Source organism: Eucalyptus grandis, chromosome 1 (genome assembly GCF_016545825.1).
Source record: "Eucalyptus grandis isolate ANBG69807.140 chromosome 1, ASM1654582v1, whole genome shotgun sequence".
NCBI lineage: Eukaryota > Viridiplantae > Streptophyta > Magnoliopsida > Myrtales > Myrtaceae > Eucalyptus > Eucalyptus grandis.
Window position 1 is genome coordinate 43,180,446 of NC_052612.1, and position 17,318 is coordinate 43,197,763.

A 17,318-nucleotide genomic window follows, 5' to 3' on the forward strand; every position below is an offset into this window, starting at 1 on the left:
TTCCAAAGTCCCCATCTAGCCACAATCATAATCATGACATAACGTTCACTGCATTGACTTCCTGGAAACCAGGTAGTCCAGCTCCAGAAGCAAAATATAACCCAAAGTCAAAAAGAAGCAAATGTTCATGAGTAGCCGCCACTTCATCTATGTTTGAGGAGTAACTTGGGACAAAATGCATAACATGCATATAATTTGCTCATATGTGATTGACATATGTGATTGACGAACTGTGTGATAGAACAAGCTATCTTTATCATCCATATGGGGCATAACATTTGTAGCACCGCTAGAAACATCATGGAAATCCAGTCTTATTAAACAGAATAATTTGTTCACAGAGAGAAACCTATACTGGGTAATAATATGAGCAGCATCTACAAAAAGAGAAGCAGATCATAAAGTGCCAGAATACCATCGGCTTGTTGCTAATACTTATAAAATTTCACCAAAATTCACCCACAAATAGAATTTCAATCCTCTGAGAGCCATAGGCGTGACCCTACCTAAACCTCAGAGTTGTCTTGTAACTGGTTGCTTGGTTCACGTTCTCAAGCAATAACCACCACCACCACACAGTTTGCTTGAATACTTTCTCTAGCTATAAAAACCACCACCAACTTGTCTGCACACTCTCTAATAGGAGTAAAGAAATTCTCCGTTCAGAAGTAAGAGTTGATTTACACGGTAGGATCCTTTCCAAACCCCATCATAGCATGAGTTGCCATCATTGAGCCCCGGCGAAGCATTTCCAGAGTTATGCCAACCATAGGAATCTTGATAGTGTCCCTGCTCTTGAGAGGCTTCTTATCCCACCTACAGCATTGAACGCAGAAAGTAACATACTTGAGATCAAGTGGCATATCCACCCAGGCAGACAAATATGCATTTCACACATTAAAATTGAAAAAAATACAGGGAAAACCACAGAAAATTAGAAGAAAGAAAAAGAAATTGAAGTACTGAAATCAGTAAGAGGCCAGCTAAACAATAGGTTACACTTCCTTTATAAGAAATAATATTGTTTAGTACAAAAAATTCCGGAAGAAGATTCACATTGTCTTTGCATAAAAGGCCCGAGTTTACAGCTAATCATGAAGCAAAACCTTCAAAAACCTCCTATTACTGATCAAGCACAAAATTAAAGCATCAATTTTCTTTCTGGTAGATTGCTTTTGCTCTTTCTATAAATTTTCTTTCTGGACATTATACTGGCGTGCCCCCTACGAGAAATAAACTATTGAGGTACAAGGCTATTATAGAGTGAAGAGTTCAGTGCATACCAGTCCTCATGACGAACAACTTTGTCATTCTCCACATACAGCCTAATGAGAGAGATCATATCTATGTTCCTCCCCAAAAACTTGTAGTATTGTTTATTGTCAATAAGTATCTGGATTTTCCAAGGATACAATATGACATTAAACATCAACAAAGACCAGGAAATGATTGTTTCATTTGCAATCCAAATAACTCACCTCATATTTCCCTGGTGATATCAAATTCTCTTTGACAGTGTATTCAACAATTCTCGATTCACTGAACACCTGTCATTTAGATGTAGTGAAATGAATTCAATGACCTTTGATCAAGACAGAGTTTCATATCAGGGGGCAATGCCTTAAAAACATATTTTGTGTATTTACACAAGATTGCTTATGTACACATGCTTATTACATAAGAGATGAGTCCCTACATAAAATGAAGAACATCAGTTAATTACCAAAATAAGCTTTTTGATGGAATAAATGGTTGCTTTTCATTGCACACATCTCAGTGTGACCAATTATATAGCCTTTTTCGGCTGCATCTTCAAGAACTGGAACACAAACTTTCAGAATATTAATTGCTTAAACCTATCCTTTGTCACAATTATGAAGCCTTCTCTCAGTTTGCCCAAGTTTCTAATGCTGATGCAACTGTATAGTCGTCATCTGTTTATTTTAAGGGTGTCAGAATATTTAAATAATAAACTATGCATTTATCTAACAGCTTAAACTTTTCTCTCACATTGTATTAGAGCTAGAGGTCCCAAGTTCAAATTTTTCTAGGCCCGAGTTGTCTCCCCAATTAAATTTTCACGCTTAGGACTAGGCAAAAGACCTGACTAAGCGTGAGGAGAAGAATTATAATATTTAAATAATAAACCATGCCTTCATCTAATAGCTTAAACGTTACCTCTCACAAAGGGTATCAAATTTTAGAAGATTTGTTACAGTAACAAGGCACCCAAAAAATGATTTCCATGCTAAAAGTGTCAAAATGAAATTGCTCCAGAGATTTAGTCAGCCTTTGAATAAAATACATCAAGCAAATCTCTCTTCTTTGGGATTATTATCATCAGTACTGGAAGCTGGGAACAAGCAGCTAAGGGGCCTAAGCAGATAAAGATCATACCAATGCTCAAATGCTTCTATTCCTTAAACTAAGAGGAAATACTTTACTGGCTATGCAGTTTCATCCCCTGATTGAGAAGTCTCTTTCTTTTATCTAGTATCAGAGGATGCACACACATGCGGCCTACTAAGATCCAGTGATAGACTTTCTACTTAGATAGTAATAACTAAGAACACTACAAGAATGCCTGCTCCACATATTTGCATACATTACAAAAGTTGCGACAAAAATGAATATTCAAGACAACTTTTTCACCGCTGTGGAAAACAAAGGTTATTAATGAGGTAAACAAATTATGATACTGGGTGATTCCAATAGAAGGTAAAGGCTCACTACATAAGTGCAATTTACTGAACACCACCATAAGTGCCAAGTTTGAAGATTTATTCCACTTATAACAAGTACCAGTGAAATTGACGTGAGCAATTCATTCTCCAAAGCCTTACGTGCATCAGAGTGAAAATTATGCAAGCGTCATCTCCTAGCATCCTCTATGTATTTAAAAGAAATTGACAATCCTTCATTAAAACCTCAAGTTCTCATAATAATAAGACTAATTTTTCCAAAGAAAATATTGCTTAGCATCAAGTGTCCATCTTTCTTAAAACAAGAAATGGTACTTGATAATATAATGAGGAAGCAATCAAGAAAGAGCAAATAAAACCTTTGTTAGAGAGTAAAATGCTGACTTGATCTGCTTCACCCTGTGGCAGTGTATAGTAAAAGTTAGTAAGCTACACGCACAGATGCTAAACTCTTCATAATGCCTTAAAAGATCCTTCTTCACAGGAGGTGGAAGAAACTGTTTTGAAAACCAGTGCCACATCTTAGCAAGTTTTTTTGAATGAATTCATCTTTGATGTACATATTGAACATGAGAAGTCCACACCAAATTCATGAAATTGACATAATGAAAGATGGGAGGCAAAATTCACATCATTGTTCTGTCAAAATCCTCAATCCCGAGGATAACACATACAATTTAAAAGTAAAAGTTTGAATAGAATGAGTATAGTCGAGACGTGTTTGTTCTGTCCAAATAATGTAATGGCTGTTAGTTTGAGAAGAAGCAACTTACAAAACTTTGATCTTGACGAACGAGACAGTAAATTATTTGGAACCAGAATAAAATGGTACAAAAGAAAACATACCCATGAGCAGACATGAGTGGGTCTTCAAAAGAAGCATCATCAGCATAGATCTCGAAGTCATGAGGAGTGGCGTGAGAAGCATAACTAATAACAACATGAAAACTCACTTAGGATCGATTCAATTAGAAAGTGAAGAAACTGATATATCCAAACTAAACTCCCACTGAATCCAAGTGATGATAAATGAAGCTCTAGTGAAGTAGAATCGATAGCTGTTTTTGCTCCTGTTCAACTGCTGGAAATAGCTCAACAAACAGCAAGACTCCAACCATCGATTTCATGAAAATAGAAAAGACACAAATTCCAAAAAAATGAACTATATAATATCCTCTCTTCAAGCATCACACTTTCTTATCCAAAAAAAAAAAAGCATCACACTTTAAGCCAGCAGCACACGGGCATAGGAATAAGACCAATCGTCTTGCAGTGAGATCACAGAAAAACACCTCCAAAATCGGGTCGTTCATTTCAAACTATCGAAGGAACTAAGTCCTTAGATTCGTGTACCGGGATTTGCAATCATCACAGGCCTCAAGGCCAGGCACGCAGCAATCACAATGCCTCGGTTCACGTTTCAGGACCAATCAACTAATTGAACTGCACCTCCCTCGACTTACTCGACGACAATGAGAAACAACGGCCAGGGATGCGCTCGTTGCGCAATACCAACACTCCGAAAAAGAACAGAACAGAACAGAGAGGCCGTCGTAGCCCGAAGAACGGAGCTCACAGGTTGAGAATATGAGGGAGGATGCGATCGGAGAGGTGGTCCGTCCGGGGACTGAACTCGCAGGCTTCTTTGCCGCGGCACTCCCTCATCTGATCCGTCTTGTTCTCCTTACCTCCTTCGCGGTCCCGACAAAAACCGGAAAAAATCGAACGTGAGAAACGAAGAAACCGCAACCGGCAAAATCCGCGAAGCGGGGGAAGAGCAGAAGAGGCGCACCGTGCGAAGGGGCGTCGTCCATGGGGACGAGTCGAAGGTTCGTGGCGCTAGGAAGGGAGCAGGCGCCGATGCGATGCAGCGTGGCGAGGAGCGAGAGCGAGGAAGAAGAAGATGAAGCAACGGCTTTCATGGCCCAAATGGCGCGCGAATGTGGCCAGCTTTTTGTCCACAGAAATGTTCTCCTTTCTTTTTCGTCTTTTTTTTTTTTTTTTTTTGTGTGGTTGTTTTCTTGTTCGTAGGCGGGTTTTTGGTCTTTAATTTCGAGTCCACTAGGAACTGTTTGTGCGGCTTCCTTGTCGTGCAAGCATTTTACCAGAATCGCAAGACAAAGTCCCCCGATCACCACCGATTCTCCCAAGTCTCACCCTAAAATCCCACGTGATCAGCGATTCTAGATGAACGTTGTCTACGGGATTATATATATATTTAAACTTTTAATGAGTCAAGTTAACTTCCATCGTTATAGTCCCGAGAGCTCTGGAGCATTGTTAAGAAAAGACGATGCGATTTCTACAAAAAGAGGATTGCGGACGTCTACAGACCGATCATCATAATGAGAAGCGAAAATAGATTTTCTCAATTTATGTCTTCACAACCATTCCAGGCCCTTAGGTTAACAAAATCCGCTATCAAAAACGTTTTAAAAGGTGTTCTCGTTGGCTTGCCTCATGATTAACTCCGCGGTTGGTCTTATCCACGGCATCGCATACAACTTCTTTCACGGATTAGGCTGATCTACGATCTTAAAAATCCATACTCATAACCCGAGCCCTCCTGTGATGAAGGAAGAAATATCATTCTCATATGAATGTATTCGAGGTCGGGCAAGCCTACTTAGGTGCAGGCGAAAGCAACCAGCAAGGTCGATTCCTATAAGGGGAAATCTTTTCCAGGCTCGTTCATGGGCAATTCGAGTCTTGCAAGGTTGAGCCACAAGGCACGTAATCATCCATAACTCGGGTCCATATGATAAGGGTCCTACCGTCCTAGCAATGCTCATCCTGAAGAGACTGAAATTAGCACAGAGAGATCTTTCTGAACCAGTCACCCAACTAAATGCCGAATGTCATCGGGCAGAGCAATACCACATAACAATCCGGAGGAGATTTCAGCTCGGTTGATCCTAATATTGACACTAGCTTATTCGCAAATATACACAAAATTCCACTCCTCTAGTAAAATCTTTATTTTGCTTCGCTCAACTCTCACGCTCTTACAGCAACGAGGAAGTGCCTGCTGCCGCCAGCCGTGAAACATACAGCAAACACCTCGCATCATCTAAGCCGTGAAACATACAGCAAACACCTCGCATCATCTAAGCCGTGAAACATACAGCAGACACCTCGCATCATCTAAGCCACTTAGCATTCGAACAGAACACGTAATTCCCAGCAGCAGAAAACGAATGAAACAAGTAGAATCATTTACAACAGTCCCAAGCAAAATAGGATCTCTGGATCTACCGCCTTGGCTCATTTGTCTTTCCCTCGAAAAATTCACCCAACATACGTTCAAGATCCTCTGCTCCATATTTGATGTACTTCTGCGGCGCCTTGCCACTCTCCACAAGAGGTCTGCAAACACATCAGAACACCAAATAAGACAACATGAAAGAATTCACTGCAAAATAGCAAAGTACACATATTAGACATCTTTGCAGTCATTTTATTCACCCCTAGAAGAGGCGCTAATTCACAAGAAGCACATAATAAAATTGTGACAATGTTGCTTGGGCTTGGCATGAATCTTTGACTGGTGTTAGACTCATGTACACATCTAGATTTGGGAGAAATATAGTCATTAGCATCTGAACATGTAAAGGGCAAGGGCAATGAGGGTGTCTGCATGGTTTTCCAAAGCATTTTGCCCATTTTCTTTACAATGCCTTTCTTACTTGAGTAGTTCTAAAATAGCTTGCATAGATGCAGCGCGCCAACACCATATAATATCCGTATCACCTTTGACAGGGACAAGGCATATTGGCCTACCCTCAATTGAATGTCAAAGTAACAAAACACCCCGCCAATCATTACTTGTATTATGCATACCCGAATCTTTTGACAAAAGATCTGTAGGCTGGCAAAAGGACTTCAGCTACCGCAAGCCTCAGAGACTCCCGCAACTCAGTATCAGGAACAGTCCACTGGGATTGTTTTTGATGAAGCTCTTCAAACTGCGTATTGAAAATCTTGAACCTGACAACAAATTGCATTTTCCATGTGAATTTTACTTTCCTGCTAAAAATAAAGAAACAAAATTGTTCTCAAGAAAATGATACCTGTCTTTCACCAATGCTCTTGAAGCACCACTGCTACTTCCTGTATCACCACCTACACCAGCTGCACTACTGCCTCCCGATGATGTAAGGCCTTGGATAGAAAGGCATTGCAAAATCTGCATAAAAGTTTATAATCATGAGCGGTAGGATCTTTGCCAGCACAAAGATATTTGGGCAAGCAGGTTTTCTGTTACAGATTATAAATTTTTAAACGAGCCAAATAGGGATTTTGATGGCTGGTGCCAACTCCCAATCTGATGGGGTTAAGTACTTACCCAATGTCATTATTCAAGGGAGCAAACAGGCTCCCCAGACGAAAAAAACAAATACCACCTTTGGTGTTTTTAAGATATCATCTCACTGACATCAGTCGGGCAATATCTTCTTCACAAGCAGCATATCAGAGAGTTAAATATAACACAACAGAAGTCCACTCTCCCACCAACTGCCACCTCTACCTGCCCCTTCTACTGCCAAACAAACCCCACTCTCTGCGGAAAAATTATGCTATCATCTACCCCACACGAGGGAAAACAAATCCGAAACTATAAATTTGAATTTTAGAAAGTTTGTCATTAAAAAAAGGAGTCAATCCAAGGGGGATATCTTTAAAAAAAGATGCATAAATTGCCAAGAACTGTACATCTAATTTGTTGTTAGCATCCCATTCATTAATTGGTGTCTTGCAACCCTCTTAAAATAACACGAATGAGAGAGGGGGATAGGTAACAAAACCTGCATAAAACTAAGCAGAATAATCAGCAGAGTACATATGACATGTATCGGGGATTACTAGGTCTATACCTTTGCCCAAGCATTCCTCTTGTATTGATTGGCATGCTGCTGCACAACTCTCCGATGCCTTTGCACCCAATCATCCCCCAACAAGTCCTTGGCTTCAGACCTGAAACAGAACAAATGAGAGTGCTGCTACACAAAAAATAGCAGGGAGAGCCACATTTCAAAATCTACAACGTTGTCGAAGACAAACCTGCGCACAGATCTGACCATGTAATGTATGTTGTTCATAAGAAACAAGTGCGTCAAAGCAGCATCCTTATACTGCTTGGATTTTCCCTCTAAATTGATTTGAAGAGCCTGCATTATCCGCATTGTCACAGAGGCTAATTGAGACGTGTCATCACCGTTTTCAAATTCTTGAAATAGTTGCTTCAGAGTTGATTGATAACTGCAACAATTCAATAAGTGATCATCAGGTACCTAGCATATATCTATCTTAAATGCACTGGTCATAATGGAGTCAAAATAGTGAATGGGCTAATTAATGTTGTCTGTTGCTTGCTGCATCTTTGTGCTTTGCTTAGTCCATATAAACATCTCTTATTTGGAAAAGATCAATTGGTTAATCCATGAAAAGCTACGAAATAATAAAAAGTGAAGCCACTAAACAATCACTTCAATAACAAATTATAGACAGCAACGGTAAACCGAGAAATTGAACTTGGTGCAAATATCACAAGATACACAAAAGAGAAGTAAATAGAAGATACCATAATGAAATGCAAAGATTTGTTAAATTTGTAAAAGGCTTTCCAATAAAAAGAATTTGCCAGTTTGGGAAGTACTTAAAAAGATCAAATTTTTCAGAGATGACAGCAAATATCCACAAACGATTGCAAAAAAGCCCCTGTATGAAAAAGACTGTTAATCCTAACTATCACCTCATCAAAACTCCAACTACAGAAACAATTAAAACAATACCAGAAAGAAAGCACCCTAAAAAGAGATTCAAAAAATCCAGTTTGATTAGATTAATTTGAGTCCACTAGTAAAAGGGTTGCTGAGCATACTCGAATAAGAACTTCACGTAATTGATCACGTAGCTTGTCAATGGATGTACTGTTCCATCTGAAACTGCCGTTTTTGTTGCATCTTTCTCAACCGCTTCTTCAAAATCCCCGAAAGTCTCTTGGGCCGTCTGAGCCAGCCGCTTTGTCAAACCCAGAGCAGATTCCCTAATTTCACTGCAAGCTTTACCTTTGAAAAGAGCTTCAATCTGGCAAAACAAATAAAGGATTGACTTAATTAATGACTCTTCCACCACATGTTTCGAAAGAAACAAAAAAAAAAAAAAAAAGACAAAAAAGGGTAGTAATATCATTCAGAAGCTTTACACGAACTAGGAGAAATTGACAGAAAATCTCTTATACACCAACCATCAGGATTGATTCTCCTATGAAATCATGCCAGGAACATAATCTCATAGCTCATTCGACTATATTTTCCCCAATAGCATCAAGCTAACGGAAGCATAATTCCCAAATTTTGGGGTAATGAAATCACAATGCCTCATCTGTCTCTCCAGTCTCTATGAAATAGAATCACAAACATCTGCTCATAAACTTCTTAAAGATGACGTAATTCTGTTCGGGAAAACTTAAACAGTGAAAAAGGGACAGGTTAAGGTTAAAGCAACACAAACTGTTTGATAAAAGTATGGTCATTTGAACAACGTAATTGACTTCCTTAACTCTGGAAAGTTGTTTTGGGCTAGAAACCTTTTAAAATATAACTTTCAGTTTGACTGTCCAGCTACTCGCTGCAGAACCACATCTAATCCTGAAGCAACTTTCTTTTAGTTGTACTCAAGACTTCTAAGTTTCATGTTGACTAAATAGGCCAAGCCCCCAGCATATATAGTCTCTTGGACTCGTTGACTTCTCCATTCCAACCACCCACCCTCAAGAAGATAACATTAACCACCTAGTACCTCTTATGAAATCTCCTTTGCTCTCTCTACCAAAACTAGCAGTCCATTTTTTATCTGATTTTCTTTCCCGTTCAGAGCAGCATTACCTCAATTTTTCAGTTCCTGTTAGTTGTCAATAGCAAATCTCAACCTGACTAATAAATCTTCTAATTCCTCAAATTAACCTTAAGCAAGGTAAATGAAGATCAGGCTAAAACTTCTGCAGCATGACAAGAACCATATTGCCTCGTCACAAGCAGTGGGGAGAAGTCATCTTTTGTTATTGACTAACACAGGAACAAAAAATAACACGTAGTGTGAGCAAGGGTTAGAATGTTAGGCTGGAAGGGCAATCTTCCAATGTTCTCCAGGCTCATCCTTATACATTTGGGGGAAAAAATTAGAATATACCTTCAAGTGAAGATCAGGGATGAAGCATTTATACTTGGGAAGTGCAAACGTAAACAGAAATGAGTGCAAACGTAAACATGACATCGTACCTCTGAATGAAGTTCTCGCATTATCTCATACATGTCTAGAAGCACAAATAATTTCTCTGGTGACCTCTTGCTTCTAGCAATTGCCTCACCAAAACTAAGCAGCACAGTTACACTGCTTGCGGTGACATCAGCAAAGCATTGATCCCTAAGAGAATCAAAGCCTTCGAATATTTGATCACACACTTTTCGTTCTCCAGCAAAGAGCAGCTTGACCTACTCATGGATAAGTGAAACATCAGGAAGGATAACAAAAACAGAAACGAAAATGCAAAGATTAATTTGGTCCTCACAGCAATACGCATGAAATGAATCCAATTCCCAATCTTTGCCTCCAAAAGCTCCCATTGCATCCTCTGAACATCATCTTTGCTAAGTTTCTCGACACCAAGTTTACGGAGGCTTTCCTCCAAAACTGGTGAGCGGGTGTCTCTGGCAAAGGGTTTAAAGACATGATTACTATTGAAGGACAATCCGGTTCCTTCTCAAGAAAGAAGAAATTGGATTAAAGAAACCAGCAAGCAATGAAAGATACACTGAAGAAGCCAATTGATGATGTGAATCACACAAACCCATAATTAGGTGGACACGCACACCAATGTCCATAACGGACACATCTACCTAGCAACATGGTTTACATACTCCAATGACAAAAAGGAAATCTACCAACTTGTATGTTGTAAATATAGACACACAACAATGATAACTACGTATACGATGCCCCATTGAATACCATTGCAGAATAATTTTATACAGCTAACTCAGAGATACCTGTTGTAAATAGATATCTGCCGCACAAAGTTATACGAGTTGAAAAATTTCAAGAAACAATCAAATAAACTGATGAAACTATACCACCACATCCAAGAGAACAGGCATATCATCCTACAGAATCCAAGCATCAAATCAAACCAAAGACAGTCAATCATCTAGAGTAATTTGACAGCACCACTACACGAAATTTTATCTAGCAAGGAAACAAGTAAGGCTTTTTACCGGTAATCCTTGAGTAGCTGTTGTTGATCACCCGCATGAACCATTTGCTGGGCTAAATCATGCAGCAGGGGCAATATCCTTGGGGGTATAAGTGTTGGAGGAGTATAGACTGCATTTTCCAAGTTACCATTATGATGATCACTGTGTGCATGTGAAGGATTGGTACCACCAGAATCACCCTGGTGCCCAGGTGACCCAGTTGATGGTCGCAATGAGCTAGGCAGACACTCGAAAAGACGGTCAGGCTCCACAGCTTTGCTGTAATGTCATGAAGAACATGCATGAATATGGTATTTTGAAAGGCAATTCTTTACAAGATGCAAATCATAGCAAAAAGCTTAAAAACTCCTAAGTGACAAGGTCAATTAATATACGACAAGGCTGATATTTCCACCAATCAACGCAAGAACAAAAATTGTATAACGATCCCAAAACCAAAGATCGTGCAGAAGATGGCCAAGCAATAAATAGCAGCTCAGAAATGGGTCAGAAACAAAACAAGAAAACCACCTACTGTTGTGACAATTAATATTTCAGGACCATCACATCTAATGAAAGCAGCAAAAGACATTGTAAAGGGACAGGTGAAAATGGTGTCAAAAGTCCCATCCATGCTTCCTGTAGACAGTAGTCTGACAACAACCCAGCAAATGAAGAATTATCTATACAACCACAGTCATTACATAGTTTTAGACTGCAGAAAGACAGTGCAAATATTTGAGTCGGATGAAGCTTCTTGATTAAAGAGGGCACAAGTTTCACACACAGAACTAGATGGCAAGGCAGAACACATGAACACAAAGGATGTCCGAGCAACGAAGTAAGCATCAATAGAAAAGCATATGGACCTGTAACTTGCTAAGAGCTGCTTAAACTCCTCTTCCAACTTTGAGATAGCCTTAGCAAGCAGACTATTTGCATGATTGAGCACCGCATCAGTACTTTTAAAACTTTTGTTACCGGTAAAAAATTGAAGGTTGTTTCTAAGTTGGTCGATTGCTGCCAGATAACTTTCAAGATCCTCATGTGGCCCTTTGAGAATTTTTGCCTCAGCCTGCCAGGACAATAATAGTAATACAAACAATAACAGATAAGATACAATAGAAAATCAACAAGAATAATATAACAGAAAATAAAGCACTTAATTCGCATAAGAATTATCGGGATAAGCAGAACTAGAAAAAATTGGCAATATTTTAGAAATTTTCTGAATGTATGTCAGACAAAGGTACTTGATCTTGGTTTGAACCATTTACAAACAAGAGAAGTACCAAAAGGAACATAGCTACACACAGAAAAGGGGATATCATCACTGATTATGATGAAGGACAACAAGCCCCAGAACAAAAAATAAATCTTTAGGCTTCGCACCCAAAGCTTCCTAAGCATCACACCTAGGGTTTCTTAAGCATCGCACTTAAGAGAAAAGTTGCATCACCCAATCCCAAAGCCGATACTTGCAAAATTCAAATAATCATCGGCTCTATAGAAAAGAAAGAACTACAATGATATTTACAGACTCTCTAAGTTCTACCCCTAGTTGATATAGGAAACCTCTAAATGAATAAAATAATATGGAATAAGGAATCATAATATCCAACTTAAAAAAACCTAACAAAATCATAATAAGAATCAAGTACTGATAGATATAAGACTTCTAATTTATCCATGAGAAGAATCCTAACCCCTTAGGACTCTTATTTGATTTGTGATGTCCATCTACAACAAGCTTGGAAGAAACGTAAATTTTTGAGCAAACATAATCTTGCATGATTTTGTTGGCTGCATCAAAAAGAATATTCGTAGTCATTGAATGATGACATAAAATATTCAATGAAAATACGCTGAACTGACTTGAACGCTTTTTATTCGGTGTTTGCAAACATATGATCAGGAAGCAGGACGACCTCTCATCAAGTTGAACTTGCCGAACAAAATTGAGCTTCCAAACAACAAGCTGTGCAGTGTGAAAATAGCTAAACTCTGCACAGCGGCTATCTAAGGTTCTAAATCTTACAAGTTGCAACATTAGATCTTAAGACTATTCTCACTGACCAAAATTTCCCCGGGATTCACGAGCACAGAAGGAAAGAATTTCGAGTTCAAGTGGCTTGAATAGAGAGTACTCCATGTAAAAGGCGTTTTTGATTAGTTGCTAAGCCAAATGAACCACTTCTCAACGACACATTACAACAACGGAAGCGAATTTACAAGCAAATAGAGTCTTGATCAGTTATAGATACAAACCTGGCGGAAAGTATCAAATTGCGACAGAACCACCTCTGCAGCCTTTAAGGTCTTGTCGATATTCTCGTGAGCTTTCCTAATGGAATGTGTTCTGATCTGTGAAAAACAGATAAAGCAAAAGACTGCAAAAAATCAGCACCACCATTGGGTAAACCTCGTTTTCATTTTAGGGTCAAGGCAAAGGCATCTTCAAGGAAAGAGTCGCTTCGCTTTAAAGTGAACGAGAGAGTGAGAACTAAATCCTTCTATTAAAAAATGCACGCCAGCAGTTCATCAAGCACATTGAAAACCTCTCGTTGTTCCCTCATCCTCAAATTCAAACAGGACAACCGTGATCTCATCCTAGCGTTTCCTCAGATCATCGAACGATCACTTCAGCGACCTAAATCACGCGTCCAGAGACAGCAAACCGCCCGTCCGCAGATCACGGAGAGCTCACTTCCCACACTACCCCACGGCGATACTCGACCGAAATCGAAGCGCAAGAGAAGAGCTAGACTCGATCTGGAATCTCCGACGGAAGCAAGAACCGGAATCGGGAGAAGGAAAGAGGTTTGACCGACCTGCGTAGGCCTCATGGCGGTCTCCAGCGCCGAGAGCCGGTGATCGAAGGACCCAAGGATCGAGACCATGCCGTCGGTGATCGTCTGGCTCTTCTGCAGCGACTCCCGCATGAGCGCCGCCCTCTCCGTCAGCGGATCGCCGCCGGCCGCCGCGGCCACCATCCTCCGGCGGCTCTGTCGTCGGTAGAGAGAGAAAGAGAGAGGAAAGATAGAGAGAGAGAGAGAGAGAGAGAGCGGGTTCGGATTGCTTAGGGGAAAATTGGTTCGGTAGAGGAGATGGGCCAGGGACAGTTCGACGGGATCATGCGAGCGAGCAGCTGGCTGTTCCCCGGAAGTTCTTTTTGATTTGAATATTCAGTCGATGAAAATCCTGAAAAAAAAGAAAAGAAAAGAAAAATGCACGAAAAAGAGAAACTTCCCGAGTTTATTATGTGCGGGGTGACGCGGTGCTGCAGCTGGATGTGGGACGACGGTCCTCGTCAACTAACCATGCCTTTGATTGGGAATGACTACTAAATTCATGAATCGCTACTTCATTTATTGAATTAATGTTCATTATATTCATTTTGATTTCGAGAGTATTTATACTTCTCCCTTTTACCTATGTCACCATTGATAAAACTTGATATGTTATATGTATCATTATATTGCAGGAGTCAAAGAAGCGTAATGATTATTAGAACATGTTTATTGCTTGCAACACAATAGTTATTGCATTATAGCGTGGGGCCATTGTTTTTTTCTCAATTGTTAATTATGCAAGCTAACCCACGATTGAAGCCAACATGTGTGATTTGCGTTGACTCAAGCCCATGCAAAGTCGGCTAATGGACTAAGCCCGACACTAGTCCTCGAATCTTCTGTACTGGAGGGCTGAGACCTGTCGATGGTGCATGCCATGCCGGGTACAATCCAAATATAGCCGCATGCGAGCGTTGCATGTCGTACTACTGATGGGTTGCACTTTTTCGCATGTCAGCTTGGGTTCTTTTTTTGTCATGAGAAATATCATATTTTTCTTTAAAAAATATATCTTTGTGTAATACCCAAAAAAATCCACCTCAATTTTTGTCATATTCAATTGGAAATGCAAATTCTAAAATAAAACGGATGACATGGAGAGAGTGAGCAACTGTAAATGGTCTAGTCCAATGCTTTTCTTAAATATAACGATGCACAACTGAGTAGATGGAAAGAAGACAACAAACTAATATATTATTTATTTCTTGACAAATTAAACGGCTGACCTGATATTTGAAAAAAGAAGGGGGCTGCCTTTGCCCCGGTCAAGGACCGCGTGCATGGACTGGAGAGGGAATTTGTGTTCGGCCTTTGACCAGATCTCCGACATTCAACATGAAAGCTTGGGCCCAAATGCCCAAAAAAGCTCAGAAGAAATGGGTGGGGCCCGTTTGTTAGGGCCCACTAACATGGGCCCGGTAACTGCCAGTTAGGCCCATGTAAAATATGGGCCGGCCCGACAGACCCGTTATCCTAAGCGGGCCCGCGCCAGACGCGACCATCGTCGTCCTCCTAGCTCGCAGGTTAAAACCCTACACCCCCACGCTGCTCGGTCTCTGCATCGGCAATGGCGTCCCTCGGCAAACACTCGCGACTCCGCATTCGCAGATCCCTCTTCTCCACCTCCACTCACCCGCCGCCGCCGCCGCCGCCGCCGTCGCAGCCGCCGTTCCCTTCCTTCCGCGCCGTGAAGTCCGCCATACTCGCCGAATCGAACCCGGACAAGCTCGCCGAGCTTTTCGAACAGTCCTCTCGCTTCCCGACCTTCCGTCGCCACCGGCCCCTCTACCACCTCTCCTTCCAGAAGCTCGCCAAGGCGCGCCGGTTGGACCTAGTCGACCGCCTCGTCCTCAACCAGATCAGCCAGGGCGGCGATGCCCCGAGCTCGCTCAGGTCCGAGGGCTTCTGGATCCGCCTCATGATGGTCTACTCGAACGCCGGGATGGTCGACGAGGCGATGCGGACCTTCGACCGCGCCCGCGAAGCGAAGCGCTGCGACGTCAGCGAGAAGTCTCTCTGCGCCGTCCTCAGCGTCCATCTGAACAACGGATCGATCGGGAGGGTCCACGAGCTGTTCGAGAAGCTGCCGCGCGAGCTCGGAGTGACGCCGGCCGCCGCCGCGCACAACCTCGTCCTGAAGGCGTTCGTCAAGGACGGCGACACCGAGGCGGCCCGGGCCTGGCTCGCGGAGATGGAGGCGAGGCATCAGGTGATTCCGAACATCGATTCTTACAACATCTTGCTTGGGGCTTATTTGAAAAATGGGGACTTTAGTGCTTTCGACCGGGTAGTGAAGGAGATCCTAGGAAAGGGCTTGGAGTGCAATGTGACTGCATACAACCTTAGGATTGCGAGGCTGTGTAAGAACAAGGAATGCGCGAGAGCGAACAAGCTATTGGCGAGATGATCGCCAGAGGCGTGAAGCCGAACTCGGCTTGCTACAATGCGGTCATCGACGGGTTCGCCAGGCTCGGGGATTTCGAATCCGCCAAGAAGGTCCTGGATGGCATGGTCAGGGATGGGCACGTTGCGCCCTGTTCGTTCACGTATTACACGCTGCTCCGGGGCATGGTGAGGGAGGGCGAGTTCGATTCTGGACTCGAGATGTGCAAGGAGATCGTCAAGAGAAGGTGGGTTCCTCCATTTGAGGCGATGCAGAGCCTTGTCGACGGGTTGCTGAAGGAGTCAAAAGGCGAGGAAGCGAAAGACATCGTGGAGAAGATGAAGAGGAGGCTTAAAGGGAAGTCCTTGGAGTCCTGGGGAAAGATTGAAGCTGCTCTTCCTCTGTGAAATTGCAGAGTCTTTGTCAATGCTCAGGCATCTCAATTTTTCAGACTCAACCATCAGTTAGCAACTTTTTGGTTCAGCGCCGAAGCAATAAAGGGAAATCTGCGCACCGCGGCTTGTGGAATTCCCGAGTGAAATCGACCGCGTAAAAGCTGTTGAGAATCCATGAGCATTGGGGTGTTTCTGTGATTTTGGCATGGGATGGGTCTATATGCAGCAGCTTTGGAGCTGCTTGAAGTGCTGTTCTGTCTGATGAGTTGTTGAATGTGAGGGCCATTTCAGCATTTTTGAGCAATTCCACATCAGTGAAGACTCATGCTGTTTTTGCTTAGCTGAACTGGTGTAGAATGGTGAACTTACAATTTGAACAAATGCTAATGTTGTTTATGTATTCTACTTATGTATTCATTCCGCAATCCAAATGGCAATTTCCGGCTTGCTAAGCGAAGCCGGTTGCTTGATCGTGACTAGCTAAAGATAAAAGTAGAACCTTCATGGCAAATATAAGGTTTTCATGAGATTGATCGTAAGCGGCCATTTAAAGCCAAATACCTCCGTTCAAAAGAACACTTTGAGGTGTGGAAAATTTCTGACACTTTCACCATAAAGAAATAAGTGTACTTGAAATTTAAGAATTTTTATTAAATTTCGTGTCTAATTAGTTTTTTGGAGACAACTACTTATATTATTTATAAAAATGAATAAATGAAAAACATTTTCATTAT

The 17,318-nt window shown here is 41.5% G+C and overlaps 3 protein-coding genes across 4 annotated transcripts; 1 reads left to right on the top strand and 2 right to left on the bottom strand.

The window, feature by feature from the left end:
- Positions 1–265: 265 nt before the first annotated feature.
- Positions 266–4,652, bottom strand: LOC104421149. Its single transcript, XM_010033001.3, has 7 exons — positions 4,495–4,652; positions 4,279–4,393; positions 3,549–3,632; positions 3,062–3,101; positions 1,479–1,547; positions 1,284–1,393; positions 266–816 (listed from the first exon to the last, which is right to left on the bottom strand). Exons 1-7 carry the CDS (start codon positions 4,622–4,624, stop codon positions 681–683), a joined length of 684 nt encoding a protein of 227 aa, XP_010031303.2. The 5' UTR covers positions 4,625–4,652; the 3' UTR covers positions 266–680.
- A 937-nt stretch (positions 4,653–5,589) lies between these two features.
- Positions 5,590–14,117, bottom strand: LOC104421151 (exocyst complex component EXO70A1). 2 transcript variants are annotated; one of them, XR_005551856.1, is made up of 13 exons: positions 13,786–14,117; positions 13,223–13,318; positions 11,824–12,029; positions 10,976–11,233; positions 10,273–10,411; positions 9,983–10,195; positions 8,584–8,789; positions 7,764–7,961; positions 7,577–7,676; positions 6,773–6,888; positions 6,543–6,689; positions 5,800–6,068; positions 5,590–5,762 (listed from the first exon to the last, which is right to left on the bottom strand). XR_005551856.1 is itself a non-coding variant. In XM_010033002.3 (12 exons), exons 1-12 carry the CDS (start codon positions 13,945–13,947, stop codon positions 5,954–5,956), a joined length of 1,956 nt encoding a protein of 651 aa, XP_010031304.1. In that variant the 5' UTR covers positions 13,948–14,117; the 3' UTR covers positions 5,597–5,953. The 2 variants fall into 2 exon arrangements, 1 of the variants encoding a protein (XP_010031304.1); XM_010033002.3 differs by having other exon boundaries at positions 5,597–6,068.
- A 1,256-nt stretch (positions 14,118–15,373) lies between these two features.
- On the top strand, positions 15,374–16,213 carry LOC104421152 (pentatricopeptide repeat-containing protein At1g61870, mitochondrial). The gene has a single exon (XM_010033003.3). It carries the CDS (start codon positions 15,374–15,376, stop codon positions 16,211–16,213), a length of 840 nt encoding a protein of 279 aa, XP_010031305.2.
- The last annotated feature ends 1,105 nt before the right edge of the window (positions 16,214–17,318 follow it).